This window comes from Vicia villosa, linkage group LG1 (assembly GCF_029867415.1).
Source record: "Vicia villosa cultivar HV-30 ecotype Madison, WI linkage group LG1, Vvil1.0, whole genome shotgun sequence".
Taxonomy (NCBI): domain Eukaryota; kingdom Viridiplantae; phylum Streptophyta; class Magnoliopsida; order Fabales; family Fabaceae; genus Vicia; species Vicia villosa.
The window spans coordinates 37350108-37372545 of record NC_081180.1 but is presented as its reverse complement, the minus strand read 5'-3'; the positions used below and the strand labels follow the sequence as shown (position 1 = coordinate 37372545).

The 22438-nt window shown below is 36.4% G+C and overlaps 4 protein-coding genes across 4 annotated transcripts; 3 read left to right on the top strand and 1 right to left on the bottom strand.

Moving 5' to 3' along the window:
- Positions 1-2095: 2095 nt before the first annotated feature.
- LOC131614626 (uncharacterized) lies at positions 2096-3556 on the bottom strand. The gene is made up of 2 exons (XM_058886211.1): positions 2734-3556; positions 2096-2616 (listed from the first exon to the last, which is right to left on the bottom strand). The coding sequence occupies exons 1-2, from the start codon at positions 3554-3556 to the stop codon at positions 2096-2098; spliced, it is 1344 nt and encodes a 447-aa protein (XP_058742194.1).
- A 5403-nt stretch (positions 3557-8959) lies between these two features.
- Positions 8960-10185, top strand: LOC131614558 (uncharacterized). Its single transcript, XM_058886150.1, has 6 exons — positions 8960-9031; positions 9137-9294; positions 9399-9519; positions 9601-9771; positions 9873-9947; positions 10021-10185. Exons 1-6 carry the CDS (start codon positions 8960-8962, stop codon positions 10183-10185), a joined length of 762 nt encoding a protein of 253 aa, XP_058742133.1.
- Positions 10186-11240: 1055 nt separating this feature from the next.
- LOC131614481 (uncharacterized) lies at positions 11241-12932 on the top strand. The gene is made up of 3 exons (XM_058886080.1): positions 11241-11694; positions 11779-12220; positions 12302-12932. The coding sequence occupies exons 1-3, from the start codon at positions 11241-11243 to the stop codon at positions 12930-12932; spliced, it is 1527 nt and encodes a 508-aa protein (XP_058742063.1).
- Positions 12933-12986: 54 nt separating this feature from the next.
- Positions 12987-16610, top strand: LOC131614400 (uncharacterized). Its single transcript, XM_058886009.1, has 7 exons — positions 12987-13218; positions 13306-13590; positions 13853-13926; positions 13998-14508; positions 14728-14862; positions 15038-15952; positions 16033-16610. Exons 1-7 carry the CDS (start codon positions 12987-12989, stop codon positions 16608-16610), a joined length of 2730 nt encoding a protein of 909 aa, XP_058741992.1.
- Positions 16611-22438: the final 5828 nt, after the last annotated feature.

Here is a 22438-nt window from a genome sequence, read left to right as displayed (position 1 = left end):
TTCAAGGGTTGTAACGTGGCTTGGTTCACGGTTTACGAAACAAAGGATAATGGCTCAAATTTTATTGTACCCACCCCTCTTCGTGATGATCTTCAGTCCTAAGCTCTGTCAATTCAACTTATGCATTCAGGTTTCAAGAGACTTTGGATTTTCCCCTTTGACAATGATGATGGTTCACAAGTAAAGAGAACTTTTGAGATGGCAGTCACTTCTTCCTTTTGGTAGTCACAATATTTTGTTGTTCAGGAATTTATTGACTTCTCTTTTTTCATCTTTTGATATCCCTAACTTTTGCCTGAACTGTCTATTTTGAGTTTACAGTCAGCGGGATGCCTTGATTTTTGCCTAAGTCTTCTTTTTGATTTTTGACTTAGCAGGCTTTTCTTTGTATATATGTTTTTTCATTTTTTCGTTTTTTCTTTTTGAAAGATACTGACTGCCTTGTTTGATGATTGATGAACCGTCATTGTCTTTTGATTGACATTTCTGATACTTCTTTGATGTGTCTAGATGAACACGGGTGTTTGAAACCTTTACTGGAAGGTGTACTGAATGATTCTCTCAAAATAGAATGCACCGTCAAATTAACTGAGAACTACCTTGCCCCAGGTTATGATCAAGGGTTTTAATGAAAGAAAAACTTCCACTCCTTAGGCTCAAAGGGGGTTGACGAGGGATTATCATCCTTATATCTCCACTGTTTAGGAATTGAAACAATGCCTGTACATCGTCAGCATAGTCCGTTCAAAAGCATACTGTATAGGATTGCGGTATCGTTTTCGTCATCCTCCCTTAAAAGGCTTACGGCTTAGCTGGAGTTGAATATCACAAAACATATGCAAAGTAAAGACGTAGTTTAAAATGAGTGATAACGAAATAATTTATTCAAGACAAACATATGCAGTACACTAATGATTATTATTAAAACAGATAATGTCTATCATGATTTGAATGTTTAAACAAACAGAATGGAATTTGCAAATGAAAATAAATCTAATGACCTAAAAGGTTCATCCTTTTAGACATTAATCAGTCTTGTCGTGATTAGGCATAGGAGCGGTGATCACCACAGGGGTCTTGGGATGATAGAATTCAATTTCACCAGCCTCGATCATGTCTTGAATCTTGTTCTTCAATGGCCAACAATCATTCGTATCATGCCCAGGGCTATTGGAGTGATATGCGCACCTCGCACTGGGCTTGTAGCTAGGGGCGGAGGTGTTGGGCTTTACAGGAGGATCTCTTAAAGTAATCAAGTTCTCTTTCAGCAAATGTTGTAATGCCTGAGCCAGTGACATGTTGATCTTTGTAAACTGACGTTTAGATGTATATGACTTGCGTCTTTGTTGCGGAGCTAATGTAGAGGTCAGAATTGTCCCCACAGATTGGTTGGGTTCATTGCGACCTTTCCGATTGTACCCAGTATTGGCCATATGAGGTTTCTCAGGTGAATTGAAGTCAATGATCTTGCAATCAATGAGGTCTTGGATCATGTGCTTCAATGGTCCACAATCCTCTGTATCATGACCAGGACTGTTTGAATGATAAGCACATCTTGCATGGTACTTGTACCCAGGAGCAGGATTTGTAGGGATTGAATATGAAGGTAATAAGGTTATCAAGTTCTGGTTGAGCAGTTGTTGCAGAACTTGAGACATCGGCATGTGTAATGGAGTGAATGATCGCTTGGGTTTGGATTTCCCTTTACCTTGATCATCTTGTTGCCTATGTTGATCCTTCTCTTTCTTGATCAGTAGTGCCTTTAGTTCTTCTTGCCCCTTGGCCAAGTTCAGGATCAAAGCTTGAAATTCAGTGTTCTGAGCTTGGAGAGCTTTGACAGATTGTTCGAGATCCATCTTTGTTACTGAAATAAACAGCACAAAGATGAGGCATTTGTCTTTATGAAACCTGTGATGCGATGTTTATGAATGATATGATTATGCACATGCAATGTTTCCAAGGATTTAAAGGACTTTTAACGCATTTTGGAGAAAGAAATAAAAGAAATAAAATAAGAGTTCTCTTATAAAATATAATGTTGTAAGGTTGATAGTTACATTTGGAACAAAAACAAAAAGAAAGAAAGTAATAGAAATCAATCTCCAGCTCGGCGCTTTCTCTTCAAAATTCTGATCTCTTCTTTGTGAGCCTTAATCATCTCATTCCTTTCTTGGACGAGCCTATCAATCTCTCGTTCCCATGATTGTATCTGATCTGGAGAGACGAAATCCTCAATCTTCCATTTGCGGGAGAAATAGTCAAGCATACTATCTCGCTCTTTAGCATCAGCCACCAACACCGCTTTTTCAGCTTCAATCTTTTGTAAACGACTTTCAAGATCCGCCTTTTCTCTCCTCAAGGAAGCAATGGTAACAGCAAGATCTTCCTTTGGAGCAGGTACATAAGGCTCCAAAACCACAGGAATAACTGGAGGAGTAACCCTTGGCACAATAGGAGTATCAGATGGGTATGGCATATCGTGCTCAATCACTTGATCATAAATCCATCTAAAATAAAGGTCTGAAGGGATGTAGTTTCTTGGTCCTAGCTCTTTTGTGCATACTTTCTTTACTTTGGACCAAGCTCTAATAAACAGCTTTTTCTTTCCAGTCGTATCTGAACCAAAATCAAAATTTTCTGAACTGAGGTATATGGAGCGAGGCTTGTCTTTCAAAGCGAAACCAAACTGATGTCGAGCTAATATGGGATTATAAGTTATTCCCCCTCGGATACCAAGAAGAGGTACATTTGGGAAGTCTCCACAGCTATCGAACAAGTGAGTTCCTTCGAAATCTTTCTGACTCCAGATAATGTCGTCGTATGAGAGCCTTATGATTCTTTGAACCCATGTCAAGCCTTCTTCATTTTTTATCATGGAGCGGGGTAAGTGCGAAATAAACCACTTATGCAATATTGGTGCGCATCCAAGAACACAACCTTTGCCTTTAGACGATCTGTGATGAATGGAATGCAGCAGGTCACCTAGTAAAGTTGGAACCGGATTGTTGCTAATGAAGATCTTGAGAGCAATCACATCCACGATTTTGTCATAACGTGGAAGCAATACTTGCCCATAGATTAGGCAAGCGAGGACCTTTTCAAGAGCATCCATACTCATAGCATTAATTAAGATATCAGCTTGACTATACAAGAAGTCAATTGGTACACCAGTATAATCTCCTTTATTCACCCAAACTTTCTTGATTTCTGATCGAGGCAAATGCAATGCAGCAGCAACATCTTCCAACTTAGGAGTCTCTTCTTCACCAGTGTAGGGCATCTGATCAAGTACCGGCAACCCTAAAATAGAAGAGAATTCTTCCAACGTAGGAACCAACTGAAAATCCCTATAAGTGAAGCAATGTAGTAGAGGATCATAAAACCGGATCATGGTGTTGAGGAGTGCTTCATCCACTTTAGTTCGTACCAAACTGATTAGCTTATTAAGAGACTCGGAAAGCACGAGGGAACCAGAGACATTGTCACAAAGCAACTTCAAAGGTGTAGGCACTCCTTTAAAGCTAAGGCAAAAAGGCTTACGAACTTTAATTTCCATGACCTACAAAACAAATTATGGTTAACAATCCTTTAATCCCTTGAATGGAGTTAGTCATGCTATGTATGGATGATGCATGTATGCATGATGCACATACACAAATAAGTCACACAAATCACACAATTTTTGGCTTATGGCTTGCATGGAGTCTGATTAGGTGTCCTTCCCAAGGGCATTTCTATGGATAAGGAGATTTCAGCAACGGGTTCTACCAAGTGACTCAGAATTGTCAGCCCCCTCTAAAGCACCCTCGAACATGGTAAATGCATACCACGCAATGATACTTTAGGAAGAAACCTATCTGAGATGTAGTATCGGGTAGCGACCATAACTTGGCATGCACCAAGAATAGCCCTCCCACTATGTTCCTAAAAGTCAGGATGGGTTAAAGGTGACTAAAGGTCCTTGAGCTCCGACGCACCCAAAGATACATGCATAAAACTCTCTCATGCAAAAGAGGTACACAATAACCAGTGGAGGCCTAACTCAAGTGTGAACTTCATTTTGACCAACCCCAAGCATGCACAAGGGGGGTCTCCATGACTATGCCACTCCTAATCTTAAGTGTTCTTGAATCCAGGAATAGGATTCGTCCTTCAATTTTCCCAAAACAGCCCTGAAAAATAAAGCAAGCAAAGCAAACAATAGAAAACAATTAAGTGATTCCTAAACTTTTAAGGTAACCCCTCTTTTATCGAATTATATCCCCAGCAGAGTCGCCAGTTCTGTAATACGGTGAACTGACTTTTTATCGATCGAAATGTCGCGGTTAAGCATGAGTCGCCACCGACTTTTATTTTATCCAAACAAATTCGGAAAGGCTAAAAGAAACAGAAAAAAACCTTTTAAAGAAATCTAAGTTCGGGGGGTAATTTATGCAAAGGGAAGGTGTAAGGCACCCTTTGCATCCATGGTTTTCCATGGGCTCTTAATTGCTTTGCTTGCTCGTTTGTTTAGAAAATGTAGATGAAAGAGATAGGGACTTTAGCTCGTAAATGAGCGTAGCCCTTTTGAAAAATTATGAGAAAGAATATAATGAAAGTTTGAGCATTGCAAGGCAATTAGGGGCAATTACCTTAAACTCAGATGATAGGTCTCTTTTTAGCCTTTCAGAATGAAAGGGTCTATCCTTGCCATAAGAGGGCAGGAAGCCTTTCGTTTGGAGGTTGAAGGGTCGTCGAAGCATCCTTTGCCATAAAACTGTCCCATGCCATAGAAGGGCAGGTAGTCTAAGGCAAGGATCAGAATAAGCCATTTTTCCGTTAGGCAACCAGAAGATACCTCAGCCATTTTCCGTAGGCAACATCCGAGGGTCGAGGTCATAATTGTGTATCGAAGGCAGCATCATTTAGGGTCGTATGACCTTTTAATTATCGAGGCAACAGGCTGAGGTATCCTCGTATTCGAGGGACATGGCTTATTCTGCAAGAAACACAAGGCAACAGGCAACAAGGCAACAGGCAACAAGGCAACAGGCAACAAGACAACAGAGAGGTTACCCAAAAGCGTGCGCGTGTGCACCAATCACGTGATTATATTTAGAAAATTATCTTATAATTAATTATCTACATTGATTTAAGGCTTGCACTCCCTAAGATTACTAACCACACAATAATATAACGATAATAATGGGGAAGGGAAATTGTAACCAGCGGAGGAGAGGGGAATTGAAACCAGCGGGATATAATTAAAAATTAAAACAGAAAATATTAGAGTTAGGGTTACCAATACACGTAGCTTTTGCATCTGACAAACCCTGAAAAGGAAAAAGACAAGACAGAAAACATATAGTGAGTGCATTATCAAATTCGGGGGCAAACCTCATTAACTACAAAAGAAAATAGGATAATAAATTAAAAATAGAATAGGGAGAAGGTACTTAGCTTGGCATTTGCCTGACAGGGTTGAGGGCAAGGGTTTGCCAGAAGCATCAACTCTGACCATTAGGAATGAGCAAAGAAACAAATAAGGCGTGAGTGTATTATCAGATTCGAGGGCAAAGGGATTAACCCTAAAAATAAAAAATAAATAAATATAAAAATAATAGTTAAAAAAGTGAGGGTACTTAGCTTTGTATTTGATCTGATAGGGTTGCTTGGGCGCCTTTAGGGTTGACCCTGAAAAGGCAAGGCAGAAAGAGATGAATGCAAAACAAACCCTAACATCAAAATAATATAGATATAATTTAAATTAAATCAGAATTAAATTACTTAACTTCGAGGTTTGATGAAGGCGCGCGCTCGGGACAAATCATGTTGCTAACCCTGATAAAGTATAGAAGAGAAAAACAAATCAGTGTATTATCAATCCTGGTTGAGATTCAAATAGAGTGTAATGATGAATTGATTTAATTAATTATTGGTCTTGTGACCTAATTAATTAAGTCGAGACAGGAAAATTAAATCGAGTGTAAAAATAATTTTTAGGAATTTTTCGGAATTAAAATAATGTATATTTGAATTTTTGAGAATGTTTGATAATACAATTTAAATAATATATATGTATATATATATGAATTTAATACATATTAGAATTAAATTATTAAAATTAAATTATTAATTATAGATTATTAATTATAAAGGAAGAAGGAAAAAAATTTGAATATAAATATATTATAATTTCATAAAAAGAATTTAAAACAAATGTATATATAAATATATAAATAAAGAATTGTGTAATTGAAAATAAAAAAAAAATTATAAAAATCTTAGCTTGTAATCGTGTGTGGCGCGTGCTTGAAGTCCATGGTGCGCCCTCGTTCCAGGATGCGTTGGATTGAGGATGATGATGATCAGATGACTGGGAACGTGAGGGTACACGCTAGTGCGTGTTTCATATTGCATGCGATCCATCCTGGTCCAACCAAAAAACGCGCGTAAAGCCTATTCAAATCAGCCAATCAGACTGCGCCACGCAGTCATCTTCTTCCTCAGACCAAGGCTTTTAACAGCGCTTGTCCTCAAAAGCGCTGTAGTATATTGAAGCTTCACACCTGAAAATAACGAACACAAGCAAACACACACAAAAAATTTTCGCGATAGGTCCATCATGCTCGTATGGACATCACGAATTTGGTCATGGCATCAATTGAATCAACAAGAACCTGTGTCAAAAACCCCCAAATTGAAGGTCCGAACCCTAACATGGTGATATGCTCATAACACCATAATAACACACCAAACTTTCCAGAATTGATCAACACAATATAAGAAACGCAAATATGCAATTGAATTCGCGAATGAATGCAGGAATTTGTAGAATCGAAAAGATTTAAGAATCGGTTAAAAGTGACTTACAGTGCGTAATTCTTGGGGTTTTGTGACTCGAAAACGATTGGGAATCGTTTAATGGTGCTTGAGGAACAATTCTTGATCGCTGGAAACACTTGAATTGCTTTAAATCTCAGAATTGAAGTTTGGTTTTTTTTTGAGAATTTTGAGCTTTGGTTTGGATGTTCTTGGCTGCCAATTTTCGTAACCCTTGCATTTGTGAGCATTTGCTATTTATAATGGATGATTTAGGGTTGATAAAATTGAAGAAAATCCTTTTGAATCTTGAGTTGCAAGTTTTGGAAATTTGATTGAAAAAATCTTCATAAAAGCTTCTAAATTTGGCCAACAATGATTCAATCTCTTTTAATTCTGATTTGCACGAAATTATATTGATATTTGGAGTAAATGTAAACTTAATTTGATTGGAAAAAGATCTTTTAAGAAAATATTTGATTTTTCATGATTTATACAAGTTAATTATCATATTTAAATGATAAAAAATTCATATAAAATCAATTAAAAGTCAAAATTTCGTGGGAATTGGATTTGAGGCTTTAGATGGCTTGTGGGTCAAGTTTGAATGAAAATATCTTGGGCCCATTTGCAAAGATTTTCAAGTTCTTTCATATTTTTCCCTCCAAAATAGCTCAATTTTAACAAGGCCTATTTCCCTCAATTTTTGAGGTATGGAAGTGATCTAGGACTTTTTAGAATCCTTAGGGAGTCTTCTAACCAGTGTCTTTGGTTTCATCTCAAAATCCTTTTCCATTCTCATTTTATGTCCTTTTGAAAAAAGGGTCTCTTTGTTGACTTTTGAAAAGGGCCTATAATGTATGAAGCCATATCTCTTAAACCATTGACCTATGAGCTTTGATTCTTGTACTATTGGATAGAGGAATGAATTCCCTTCAAAATGAGCTTTGATGGGAATTTTTCTGATGAAGTATGAATATTTGGTGAATTTCCAAAGTTTGGTTGACTTTTTCAGTTCATGCCCGAAATAGTAACTTTTGACTTCTGACTTTTCTGATCTTTCCTTGCATCATCATGATCAACCCTTGATCAAATGATGATTTTAGGGTTATGAGTATGTTGTTGACCAAATACCTTGAACTTTGACTGTATATTGACTTGAAATGACTGTTTTGCCCTTGAGAGTCGATTGTTGACCTAATCAGGATTTGAGGGACTCAATTTGCTCTGTTTGACTTGAAACTTTACATGGAGATTCTTTGGGATGTTGGAGACCCTATGGAACCACCTTGAGTCATTGATTCAATGATTTTCCATTGAATGACCTAAACTCTACTTCAGGGCCTTGTATGGGAGAGTGTGTCTATGAGCTTTTGCATATGGACTTGAAGCTTGAATAAGAGAAATACTGTGGGCAAATTTTGGGGTATGACAGGTAGAATATTTTATCTCTATTCTGTTTTACTGGATTTATTTTTTATGTGTTGTTTCATTTTAAGGTTTTTTGGTTGTATGTGTTTTAGATGTCATTGGTATGGTGGAAAGTATTGGGTATTCACAGACCACATCAGGTGGCCGGAAGCAGCAGATTAACATGATGCTGCGTGACGAGGGGTTTGTATTCATATTTATTGTATAATTTATCGAACATATCTTATGTGACTATGTAGATGACATGGTTTGTATTATTTCTTCAGTGAGAATACTATCAATTGCACACTTTGGGAATCCTATGCTGAACAATTCATGAAGTTCAAGCAGGAGCGCGGAGATGATTCGGGTCCTATTTTTGTCATGATTCAATATGCTAAAGTCAAGGAACAGGGTTAGTAATTGATCAAGTTTGGTGTTAGATATCCTTGTATTTTGATACAGATGGTTATGTAACATTCTATTTGAATAGGTAAGTTTCCACTGTCCGTGACAAACACGTTTAATGTTACCGTCCTTGGTCTGAATACTGATTTGCTGCCGATGAAAGAGTTTATAGAAAGGTATGCTCCCTGGATTTGCTCTTGTGTGGTTTTAATTTTTATGCAATGTGATTGTTACATTACTGTCTTCCTTTGACAGTTTTCCGAAGGATTCCATGATTACGTTGTCTGACCAGGAGGGTTCCAATTCACAGCTTTCGGCATAGAACTCTGAAAATCAACAGATGACTCCTGTACAGAAATTGCTTTCAAAGGCTGTTGTAATGCCTATTGGGGATATTATTAAACTCAGAACTGTAAGTTTGGAAGTTGTTGGCCATTTATTCTGATTTAGTATATATTTCCATTTTTCCGTTGCATTTGACTGTGTATCGTATTATCTTTTGGTTCCATAATTGCAGATTACATTTTGTGCGACTGTTGGAGAAACTAAAATGCTGGTTGCCTCTCCGTATGGCTGGTATTATCGTGGTTGTCATGCTTGCTCATGTATTGCGCGTGGTGACAAAGCTCCGTTTGAGTGTGAGGCTGGACATTTCACTGAGGCAGATATTTTTAGGTTAACATCCTTGTCACATGTTTTATGTTATTTCATTTATATGTGTCATTGTCAAGGTACTGAACATGACCTTTTTGAGTGCTCTATGTATACTGCGAATGTAGGTATAAGATTGAGATTGAGGTTACTCATGCCGGGAATAGCTGTAACTTTCTATTTTGGGACCGAGAGTGTGAGTTACTTTTGGGATTGTCTGCTTCTCAGTTGCGTCATACAATGATTAAGGTATTTCCGTTTACATACCGTTGGAAAAACATAGACAATTATGCTAGAGTTAACTGATCTTTGTCTTGCAATCTCCTACAGGCTGGCATTCATGATCCCTTGGAATTCCCACTGGCATTGGATCAGATGTTGGATTGCAAGATGGCTTTCAAAGTTAAGTGGCAACCACGTTGGAAGAATGCCTCTGTCGTTATGCTATTGAAGAATGACCCTTTTGTGAAAGAGCTTGCTGATCAGTTTGACACAGATGAAGTATTTGAATTTAATCTTTGCACGTGTTATGCAACTTAAAATCATTGTAAACTGACTTTGCGCATATTATGATTTTGTACTATCTTTCGAATGATTTGTAGATGAAACAGCCTGCTGTCGAAGCAATGACCACTGTTCGATCCGAACCTAATTTTGTCGTCGTAAGGACGTTTACTGTACTGAAATATACTCCATTTTTAATATACTGTTGAATATTAATTGTGTGATGTTTGTTCACTTATGTATCAGGATCTTGATGTGAGTTCAACGCACAGCATAGATCCAGTTACTCCTACTGGAAAAAGACACTTTCCAGGCGCATCAAGCGAGTCAACAACCTCAGATGCCACGTGTGATGGAGAACTTTCATCAAACAAGTTAAAGAAAATTATAAAAATAGAGAAGATAGATTAGTAGTTCCTGCATAATTTTAAGTATGTTTGGGTGTGTTTTTGTTTTATGGTGTGGACATGTTTTATTTCCTTTCCACTTTATTTGTTTTTTGTTTGTATTGCCACATAAACAAATCAGACTTGTAAGTCTGTTTCTTTTGGTTTGGTAACAACTATGTAATTTAATTTCTGTTATCTTAATATAAGACTTTTCTGTTTTTCCTTAATCATCTATTCAACTGCTATGATATTCTTTGTTTTTTACTCATCTCCAATATCCAAACTAGCATTACATCCTATTGTAAAAACATATTGTCACAACTAATAACAACCACAATTTGCATTATTGCTTACGACTACACGGGTAAAAGACACATAAACCTTATTCAAGAGTTACTCACGTGAAAATGAACTTGCATTTTTACTGAGAAGTCCACAGAACTAGCATGCACCGACCAAATTCTCCGTTGAATGTCATAAACGTATTAAAAAGTTCCTAACATGAAATTGAACTTGCAATTATGCTGAGAAATCAACACACCTAACCTGCCCCGACAAAATGCTCCGTTGAATGTTATAAATAATCAAAATTAATATAGTTGCGCATATGACATTATATGTATTCTCTTCAAATTGTTGACATTTATCTAAGCACCTGTTGCAATTGGCTTGAATGGGATCACCTACTGAGTTAAATAAAGGTACACATGAGAGTTAGAAATATGTTAATGTCCATTCATGTTCTCATTAATAAGGACTGTTATAATAGGTAATATAAAGATTGTACATAACGTTTTGAAATTATAATGTCAAGACCTTCCATTTGCATTGTATAAAGTATATAGCAGATAATGCTTCACTTATTGCCTTATCCCAATGAACTTTCCAACATACCCCTTTAATATTATATCTGTTTGTTTCATAACAGCTGTTATCACTTGAGTAATGTGAATCCATACAGTTTTATATTGTAGAATTCATACAGTTTAATATTGTAATTGGAATTGATCTATATAATTAGTCCACTCATATTCTTCTTAGAACTACTTACTGGCATCGTAGCTAAATTTAGGAAATATGCTAGAAACTAATGAACAAACCAGTCATACTAACTCTTCTATTGCTAGACAAAGTAGAAGACTTAGAATGAAGGAGAAGAGAGATGCCCAATGCACTGAATCAGATCATTCTCGAAACTTGGTAGATAAAACTGATGTAAGTGATGCAAGGAAGAAAAGAAGGCTGATATTGCAAAATAAGAAATCATCATGTGGTCATCCTACCAGTGCCCTATCCCCAAGTACAGTCTCCCCAGTTTATATTCCAAATGTAGAAGATAGAGCTCATTCAATTGATGCTCGCAAGAAAAGAAGGCTTATATTAGAGAATAGAAAGTTTTCTGTCATACAACCTGAAACACAGTATTCCCAAGTGCCACTGTCTAACTCCGAGGATGAATGCAGCTCATCCAATACTTCAGACTCTGAAGATGATATGGAACAAGCACCGTTAGCAGATTCAAATTTACAAGGTAATATTACAAGGACTAAACATTTCAACGGCATATCAAATTTTTAGATCACAAATGATAATATGATAATTTCTAAATCTGCAGAATATTCTGATATAGGGGATCAAATATGGGAATGTACATATTGTCATGCACACATGTGGCTTCAAGAACGTGCCAGTAAAACCAAAAAGGGACATGTTCCCACATTCCATCGCTGTTGTCGCGGTGGTAAAATTGTTGTACCTTTACTTGAAGAGGCACCCCCACTGTTGAGACATCTACTGTTTAACAAAACATCTACCGAGAGCAAAAATTATCGAAATAATATTCGAACATACAACTCAATGTTTTCGTTTACTTCTCCTGGAATGAAATTTGACACCACATATTCAAAGAAAGGAGGACCACCAACTTTGAGACTGCACGGTCAAACCTGTCATCGAATAGGTACTCTACTACCAGAAAATGGAGACCGTCCGCAATATGCTCAGCTATATATTTATGACACAGATAATGAAGTTACTAATAGAATGAAGTGTTTCAGGTATTTCTAATATTCCACAAATCGTTAAGGTCTTCGTGATCATTACCTATATTTATTTTTAACGTCGCATAAAATGCGCAGAGACAATACTGAAATTGACGAGAACACTGTTCATAATTTGAAGATCATGTTAGATGAGTTCAATATTCATGCAAAAGTCTTTAGAATGGCGAGGGATGTTCTGGAAGATAATGCATTCTTAGACTTAAAACTGAGGGTTATATGTGATAGACCTGAGGATGGACGCGTGTATAACAGACCAAGGGTTTCAGAAGTTGCTGCACTAATTGTTGGAGACATTGATTCTGCTTGTAATAGGGACATTATTATTCAAGCACGCAACGGTGGTTTGCAACGTATTGATGAGTTTCATCCAGCATATTTGGCATATCAATACCCTCTGATATTTGCGTATGGTGAAGATGGTTATAGGAAAAATATATTGCATAGATATCGCCATGAAACTGAGGTGACCCGACAAAATCGTCAGAGCATCAAGGACTGGCTTTCATACAGGTTACAAGACCGTAGCGAGGAGGCAAAAACTTTGCTACACTCACGGCGTCTATTTCAACAGTTCTTGGTCGATGGTTATTGTATGATGGAATCTGAAAGGCTGAACTGGTTGCGAAATAATCAATCAAAATTAAGAGTGGGAAAATATAACAGGTTGACAGATGAATGCAATAACGATGATGGCAGACAACAATAAAAGCGGGGAAAGCGAGTTGTCTTGCCTTCATCTTTTGTTGGGGGAAAAAGATATATGGATCAACTGTATTTTGATGGAATGGCAATTTCAAGTAGATTGGGTATTCCAGACCTATTCATTACATTTACTTGCAATCCAACATGGCCAGAAATTATCCGTGCCTTGTCCGAAACTGGGTTACAACCACACGATCGTCCCGATATTATTACTAAAGTCTTCAAAATCAAATTTGACGAACTCATTGCAGATATAACAAAAAAGCATGTTCTAGGGAAAGTTTTGGCCTGTAAGTATGCTTTTTTATGTTCTTTTAATTAATTAACATCTTCTTCCTAAATTGAAATTACATATTAACTAACTGGTACATTTATAGTTATGTACACTATTGAATTTCAGAAGAGGGGATTGCCACACGCACATATTTTGATTTTCTTACATCCTCAGAGCAAATACCCCACACCATCTGACATTGACAACATCATCTGTGCTGAAATACCAGACCCTGCTGTTCATCCGAGGTTGTATGCGTTGGTTAAATCTAACATGATGCACGGCCCATGTGGAGTGGCGCGCACGACATCAACCTGTATGAAAAATGGTAAATGCTCTAAATACTTCCCAAAGAAGTTTAACGAGGAAACTATTGTTGATGCAGAAGGTTATCCCCTCTATAGGAGAAGATCAAAAACCCACGTTATTGAAAAAAATGGTATCGCATTGGACAACCGTCATGTGGTACCTTATAACAAAAGATTTCTCCTCAAATATAACGCACATATAAACATGGAATGGTGTAACCAGAGCACTTCAATCAAATATCTTTTCAAATACATTAGCAAAGGCTATGACAGAATAACAGCTTCGGTGTCAACCAACAACAATGAACCGGTTGATGAAATAAAACAATACTTAGATTGCAGATATATCTCACCATGTGAAGCATGCTGGAGAATTTACTCCTTTCACATTCATGGTAGAAGACCGGCAGTTGAACGTATGTTTTATCAATTGGTAGGCGAAAAGGCTGTTTACTACACTGATCACGATCGAATGGAAAATGTTTAGGAGAATGCAAGTGTTACTGATTCCATGTTTACTGGTTGGCTATCTGCCAACTCAAAGTATACTGAGGCACAGTCACTCACTTATGGTCAATTTGTATCTAAGTTTGTTTACCACAAAAAAGAAAGGGAGTGGAGGCCCCGCAAAAAGGGATTCACCATTGGGAGATTGATATGGGTTCCACCAACAACAGGTGAACTTTTTTACCTGCGGATGATGTTGACGGTAGTCAAGGGACCAAAAAGTTATGAAGAAATTTGCAAGGTCGATAATACCCAGTATGAAACATTTAGAGATGCATGCTTTGCCATGGGATTTCTGGAAGATGACAAAGAATATATTGGTGCACTCAAAGAGGCCAGTGAGTGGGGCTCTGGACATTTTGTCCGAAAACTATTTGTGGTGATGCTATTGTCAGGTGCTGTTAATCGCCCAGCACACGTTTGGAAGGAATCATGGCAGCTGTTATCTGATGGTGTCCTACATGCTCAAAGGCAATTGGCTTTAAATACAGGTTTTTAAGAGTTTAAATTTAAACAATATATGCTAAATTATTGTTGCAGTTATATTATCTATCACTCTCTCTCTCTCTCTCTCTCTCTCTCTCTCTCTCTCTCTATATATATATATATATATATATATATATATATATATATATATATATATATATATATAAATGGATCTCTTCTATTAGCCAATGCATAATTTTCTTATTTATAATATTGAAAAACAGAATTGGTTCTCACAGATGCCGAATTGCAACATTTGACCCTGATTGAAATAGAAAAGCTGCTTCAAGAAAATAAAAGGACACTAAAAGATTTCAAACCAATCCCTTATCCAGATGGATATGTTCTGCAACAATTAGGTAATAGACTGATATATGACTAACGCAATTATAACATTGCCAAAACAAAGACAGAATTCACAAATCTCTTTCGTGGACTTACAGGTAAACCATTGAAATTATTATTAACTAAATTTTATAATACTACTGTATGTTTGGTTGATCATTTAGCGATCCATAATAACTATATTGTTAGTTATGCTATTGAAGAAAACCAATTTTGTGAAAGACCTTACTGATAACCTTGACCCAGATGAACAGACAGCCATGTATCAAAAAATTATGCGCGCAGTTGAGTCTCAGAATGGTGCAGTCTTCTTCCTACATGGTTACGGTGGAACCGGTAAGACATACATGTGGAGAACACTGGCAGCAGCATTAAGGTCGAAGCATGATATATGTCTGACAGTCGCAACCAGTGGTATAGCGTCATTATTGTTGCCAGGAGGTCGAACTGCACATTCAAAATTTAAGATACCAGTGCCAACGCTCGATAATTCTACTTGCAAAATTGAGTACAATGATGATGTGAGAGACCTTCTTAGACAAACTAAACTAATTATTTGGGATGAGGCTCCAATGGCACACAAGCATACTTTTGAAGCACTTGATAGAATGCTCAGAGACGTAATGTCTAAATACGGTAACTCCAAGGAGATGTTTGGTGGAAAAGTTGTTGTGTTTGGAGGTGATTTCAGGCAGATTTTACCTGTTGTCCCTCGAGGAAGCCGTTCGGATATTGTACATTCTGCCATAAATGCGTCTTACATATGGAATTTTGTTCAAGTGTTAACATTAACCAAAAACATGCGCCTCCAATCCGGTCCGACCGAAGATGATAAAAATGAAATGCAACAGTTTTCTGAATGGTTGTTAAGAATTGGCGAAGGAAAAGTATCTGAGCCCAATGACGGTGTGACAGATTTTGAAATTCCACCTGACCTGTTGATAACACAGTTCGAAGACCCAATTGTCGCCATTGTTGATGCTACATATCCTGACTTAATTCACAATTTTCATTCAATCCAATACCTTAAGGGTCGAGCAATTCTGGCTTCAACATTAGAAATTGTGGAACAAATAAACAATCATATCCTTGACTTAATCCCAGGTCTACATCTCTCTCACTACCCTTTACAAAAAACAACTTTTCATATTAATTTCACTTAACTCATTATATTCTTCATACAGGAGACATGCGGGATTACTACAGCTCCAATACTGTTGATAAGTCCGAAATCAATGACGACACAGTGGTAAATATCCTAACTCCTGAATTTCTCAGTTCCCTCCGTACATCTGGTTTGCCTACCCATCATTTAAAGTTAAAGGTTGGAACACCAATTATCCTCATGAGGAATATTGATCAGTCAGAAGGACTATGTAATGGAACAAGGTTGATAGTAACAAAATTTGGGACACATGTTATTGAAGCTTCGATAATAGCTGGAAAGAACTGTGGCAATCGGGTGTACATCCCACGAATGGATATGTCACCTTCCCAATCACCATGGCCGTTCAAGCTCAACAGAAGACAGTTCCCCATTATAGTGTCATATGCCATGACAATTAACAAATCCCAAGGACAGTCTTTGGATACTGTTGGTCTATACCTACCAAGGGATGTTTTTACACATGGACAAATATATGTTGCACTATCAAGAGTGACAACCAAACAAGGAATCAAGATATTAATACATGATCAACATGCAAAAGTTAAAACAACAACTACAAATGTAGTTTACAAGGAGATCTTTGACAATATATAATTCCTGTATTTGTTGCTTTTATTATACTGATTCTTAAATTTAAATCCCTTTTAAGGTTTGCTGACAGATCGACACTAAAAAACTTCAAAAGCAATTATAGTGATAGCTGCCAGTTACTGCAATATACTATCCGAGAAACCTATAAACGTAACATATTGCACAACGACATCGGACATCAACTCTAAATACAATACATTCACCGGCATCGATTTTATGACATCTACAAAACATATCCCACCCAGGACCTAACTCAGTATTGTAAGGATCATGAATGTTTGACAGTTTCATTGTTGTGGACATACCGCTGTCCCCACACAAAACAAGGGCTTCATACCCACAACTTCCCAAGATTCTTGCAGTATTTAACCCCAACTTCTGCAATACAAACACAAACTGTTAAATCATACAATTACTTCATTAAACCTTAACCCAAAAAACTGAAAAGTATTAGAATAAGTTACTAAACTAATTTTCCATCATTTAATGAAGACTGAGAAACTGTAACAACAAACGAATGAATGTTGTCATCAAATGTGTATCGGCTGTGAAAGTACGGTAAATCCACCCAATCTCCCACTTCTTTAAACCAGTTTATTCCAAAATTATTGTCCCCATAATAACCAAATTCAACAATAACGCCGACAGGAAAAGCATAATATGCTTCTAACAAGCACCAACCACTTATTATCATCGGATGATCGCCAACTTTATTAAAGATCAACTCATGGTGGACACCTTGGTTATTGAGCACTGTCCAAACTTTGTTTAATTCGTCATTGTAATTCAGTGTGAATTCTGGATCAATTTCAGGATACATCTTGAAATTTACAATACTTAATTTATGAGTCGAGAGTATTTTAACATAATAAACAACATAATACCAATACTTAATTACACAAGAAACTGTTGTACATACCTGTGAACATACTTTTGCAATTAAAAAACAGTCAATCTGTCTGGAATGAATGAGAGTTCCTGTTTTATACATTTAGTAGAAACCAAAGACACAACTTGTGTTTGTATGATACTCAAAACACTGCAAACTATACCTGTTTCAATGTGGTTTTTGGTCTTTTATATAACAACAAACATATATGGTATCAATATTGTAACATTCACATTTAATTTCGGTTATAAACATTCATTAAAAACTATCTTATAAAACACATCTATTAATATAATAACTACACAATAAACTTAATATTACATATAACATATTATAGGACTTATCCAACAACTGACATGAAACATAAAGATACGTCTTAAAAATACATCAAGCTTCGAACAACATAAAACAAACACAACCCCACCACTAATACATAACTATTGTCACACCATCATTACTAAAACTATCATTACATAACACACTCATATTTCAACTGCATTATCCACAACGGGATCGGTTGACCACTGCCACAGCTACCATTTGTGTCCCAGGTTGCACTGATGAACAGGGTTTATCGCATATTACAAACCTCAGTCGGTCACCATCTTGAATGCCTCCTTCCTTCACAAAATCGCACCAACCCTTCCAAAGATATCTCTCAACTCCATACTCCCTTTTGGAATAATGAAGCTCACACTTGAATACCCTTTTGAAGTCAGAATCACGAAACAAGACGCGCGTATAGCGCTTGTCCAAGCAGTTGCGGACGACTTCTTGAGGAAATTGCTGCAACAATAGCATATAATATATCATCTTTAACCATACAACTTAAATAGAATTAGAGGAAATTCAAAAACATGAGTGTTTGAAAAAACTTAACCCAAACATAACTAACTTAATATACTTACAAGCACATTTTCAGAAGCTACTTTGACAGAATCAATAACCTTACACCAGGAATAGTATTTGTATCCATCCTCTTCCTTCGTATCAATGGATTCCACCCTCCTGCTCCTCTTTTCTTTTGCAATCGTAACAGGAGAAGACCTCCTGTTAGCCACATCACCACTCGCCAAACTGTTATCATGTTTCCCATCAGTCAATCTTTCAACCACAACCTCTTTCCCAGTTATTTGGCTCCATAATCGAGCACTTCTTCTAGGACCACTGCCAGACGTCACATTAACCTCACTCCCAATGTTCAGCATTTCCCAACTTCTTTTTCATTCTTTCTGAATCCGCCTCTCCTCCAACACCCTCTTTATGCGATATTCATTTTTGAGCATATCCCATGTTTCATCAAATTTCATCTTCCTTGCATTCCTGCTGAACAGAGACTATTCAGAATCAGTATATAATTTCCAATAAAACGTGAATCAATGATTGAACATGCAAAAAGAAATAACAGAACGTGTATCAACATTAGCTGATTAAACCGTCTACATTACAAATCAAATTTACACGCAGGAAATCACCTTCCACCAGTAATCATTGAACTGTTCTCCCCCATTTCACTAATTCCTCAACCAAACTTCTGAAAAACTAGGCGTAAAATCTTTGACGGCATAAACCTTATATTAAAAAGTGAAACTACGTAACGTATAGAAACAAACACAACGTTTCCTACTTCATCTGCAGTAATATATTACTCTATTCATCACTAATGACACTAAAAGCCCATTACTACTCACACATGACCATTCCTCTATTACAGCCACCATAATACTTAATGTCATAATTCTCTTCAATAGAAACTTAATTCCAAACGTTAACGTTATGTTAAAACTAATAAACAAACCCATTAAATAACTACAACAATATAAAAATCTTTACAACATAAAAATAAGTCCCAAACAAACAAATTGTCTTTCCGCAATTAGGTCAATAAAAATATAACGGATAAATGTAATAGTATTATTAGAACTTCTTTTTATATTAATCAAGAACACTAATCTATCGGAACTTCAGCAAATAATATAATTCATTCAAGACAAAAACACTACCATAACGATAACACACCTATCTTATCATTTAATACATAAAAAAACTTAATTCACAATTGTTATATGATTGTTCACGGGAAGATCAAAAAAACCATAAACTTCCCCTCTATCCACCCAAAAATTAACAACAATAAAACCAACCATACTGTTCAGGCAATACATATTACCAAAAAAATAAACACAGTCAATATTACAAGTCCAAATCCAAAACGCCCTACCCCTTGACCAACGTAACATATAGCCGTCTCGGAGGATTCTCTATAGTGAACCACAAGGTATCTCCAGTTCGGACATCCCTATTCTTCACATACTCGTGCCATCCTCCAGCCATAAATTTTTCCCTCTTAAACGGCTTTTCGTTTCGCATTGGCCAGCCAATCTCCACATAATAACTCCTCCAAGTATCTTCATCTATAAGCTCAATGCCTCTTTGATTCCACAGCAGATAGTGTTTTGAAACACAGGCAGGAAAAGACTACAACGAAAACATATAATAGTAAAATCATTGACCCTATCGATTATATCATAACACATAAAAACTCACAGTACTAAAGTATTACCTGCACATTAGTCTGCATGCTCTGTCCGTCTTTAACCTCAACCTTCCAACTGTGGTAAAAATCATATCCTTCATCCCCTAACTCATCACTCCCCGAATCAGAGCTACGGTCATCGACACAAGGATCCTTCAATAATTGGACAACTTTCATCTGATTTACACTATATTTTTCAAACAGACCTTCATACTCCTCATCTGAGCTAACATATCTGGAGTATCATCAAAAACATTAATGGCGGTCTTTCAAATAAACAAAATAAATGTCATAAAACAGAATACTTACACAAATTTAGCCTTCCTCGATTTGGCCTTCAGACCCTCTCCGGCAACAGTCTCACAACTTTCCTGCCCGCCATCGGCTTCTAAACAACTACATATGAAAAACAACCGCAATAACATAAATACAATATCAAAACATACAAAACAAATAAAATAAGAAAAATTCAAAACTCACTAATTTAAGATTATTTACCAGTTCATAGCACCAGGTGCGGATGTATGGACGTCTGATTTCCCAACAACAACAACAGCTTCTCCTTCGTTATTCATTGCGATGTCATCAACGCCATCCTTAGTATTATCAACACAAACAGGTTCCACAATAGAGCAAAAATCTTCAAAGGAGATCGACTTAGACCTCTTCCCAGTCTTCTCCTCACGCTCTTCCTCATAATAAAGGTAGTCAGCATATAGTTCCTTTAATTTCGAATCGTACATACTCACAACCTTATTAGATGAGCAACTGCGTGCATACCGAAAATTATTAGCAATGTGATTCAGGCAAGGTGATAATCGGTTAATCTACAAAAACAACAAAACCACACAAATGGGTACCAAACAAAAACAATGCATGAACAACTAACAGATTCAAATACCTATTATAAAACACAACACCCAGCACACAAATGGGTACCGTAAATAACAATGCATGAACAACTACCATATTCTAATACCAATGAAATATTACAGACCTTCTAAAACTAACGAGAATAACAAAATCGAGAACCAAAACACACATGCAAGAAGAAAGACGAAGTGTCACTGTTAGAAATGGAAAAAACACCATAGAAGTACCTTTCATCTTCAACTTTGCGGTCTGACCTAGCCATTGTCGTGCTCTGCGAAGTAGTAAGCAAAACGGTTCCAAAATGACAAACAACCTAGGAACCTTCTATTTCGGAAGTACTTCTAAAGTCTGTAAACAAAAGAGACAAAATGCAGTGTACCACTACTGACTCTTTGTATCCTATTATGTTTCCAAAAAGTTTCTATAAGTGTTGAGATTCATTAAATATATCTTTTAACAATTATAACACACGTGATATATTTGTTATGCATGAACCCTTCATCATGTAGTACCTTATGCATTCCATTTTATTAAATAGTATAAATACAACATATTTACATTTTTGGTACACAAATTAATAATTTACACAATAAATTATTATTACCAGGATTAAATACAATTCAAAAAAATGGAACCTTAAGAGGTATGCATAATCCAAATATATTCAAATAAATATTTATCAAAACATCAAAAATATTTACAAAAATTTAAGGTAGACAAATAACTATTAGTTGACCCAAATGACACGACACCAACACGTACCCGTGCGCATGCACGGGTATCGCACTAGTTAGTAAAGGTGTTAAGAAACTAAAAAAGAAAATTTGTAAATAGACATTAACTACTATTAGCATAACCATAAAATATATTCAATTAATATATTAATAAAGGTGTTAAGTAACTGAAAAGTAAAATTTGTAAATATACATTTAACGTGAAATGGAATCTACAATATAAATAAATAAAAATTTGAAATTAAATTTGAGTAATGGAAAGACGTTATATATCTACAAAATTAAATCAATTTGGGAAACCTAAACTTTACTAATTGGAAAACGGGAATATTTAGTGGGAAGAGAAATACTAATCGCGCTGCGTCTCTCTCTCTTAGTCATTGTGTTTTACTCACTTGGAAAGGTGACTTTGTTGCAGATAGAAGCAATCGTTTCAAGCATCGCAGGTCATCCGAGATTCTCTGTGGCACAGAATGGAAGGAAGTTCACTCAAGCAATCCTCAGAAACCGTTTCAAGGTAAGATCTTCGTAGGTTGTTGTCGTCCTTCCTTTGAAGCGTTGTCGCTATTATACGGTTGTTTTTCTAAAAAAACTGAGTTAAACCAATCGTAATGCCAAAACGTTAAAGTAACTGAGGATCTGTGGTTTCCTATGTCATTGCATGTAGTCGTATTGGCCATATTAATATATTAACAGTTATTCATTTGCTTTTCATGCATGTATATGAACTCACTGCAGCGGCGTAGATGACTTTTGAAGTCTTTTATGGTTTAATAATTTTATATGTAATGATTAAAGA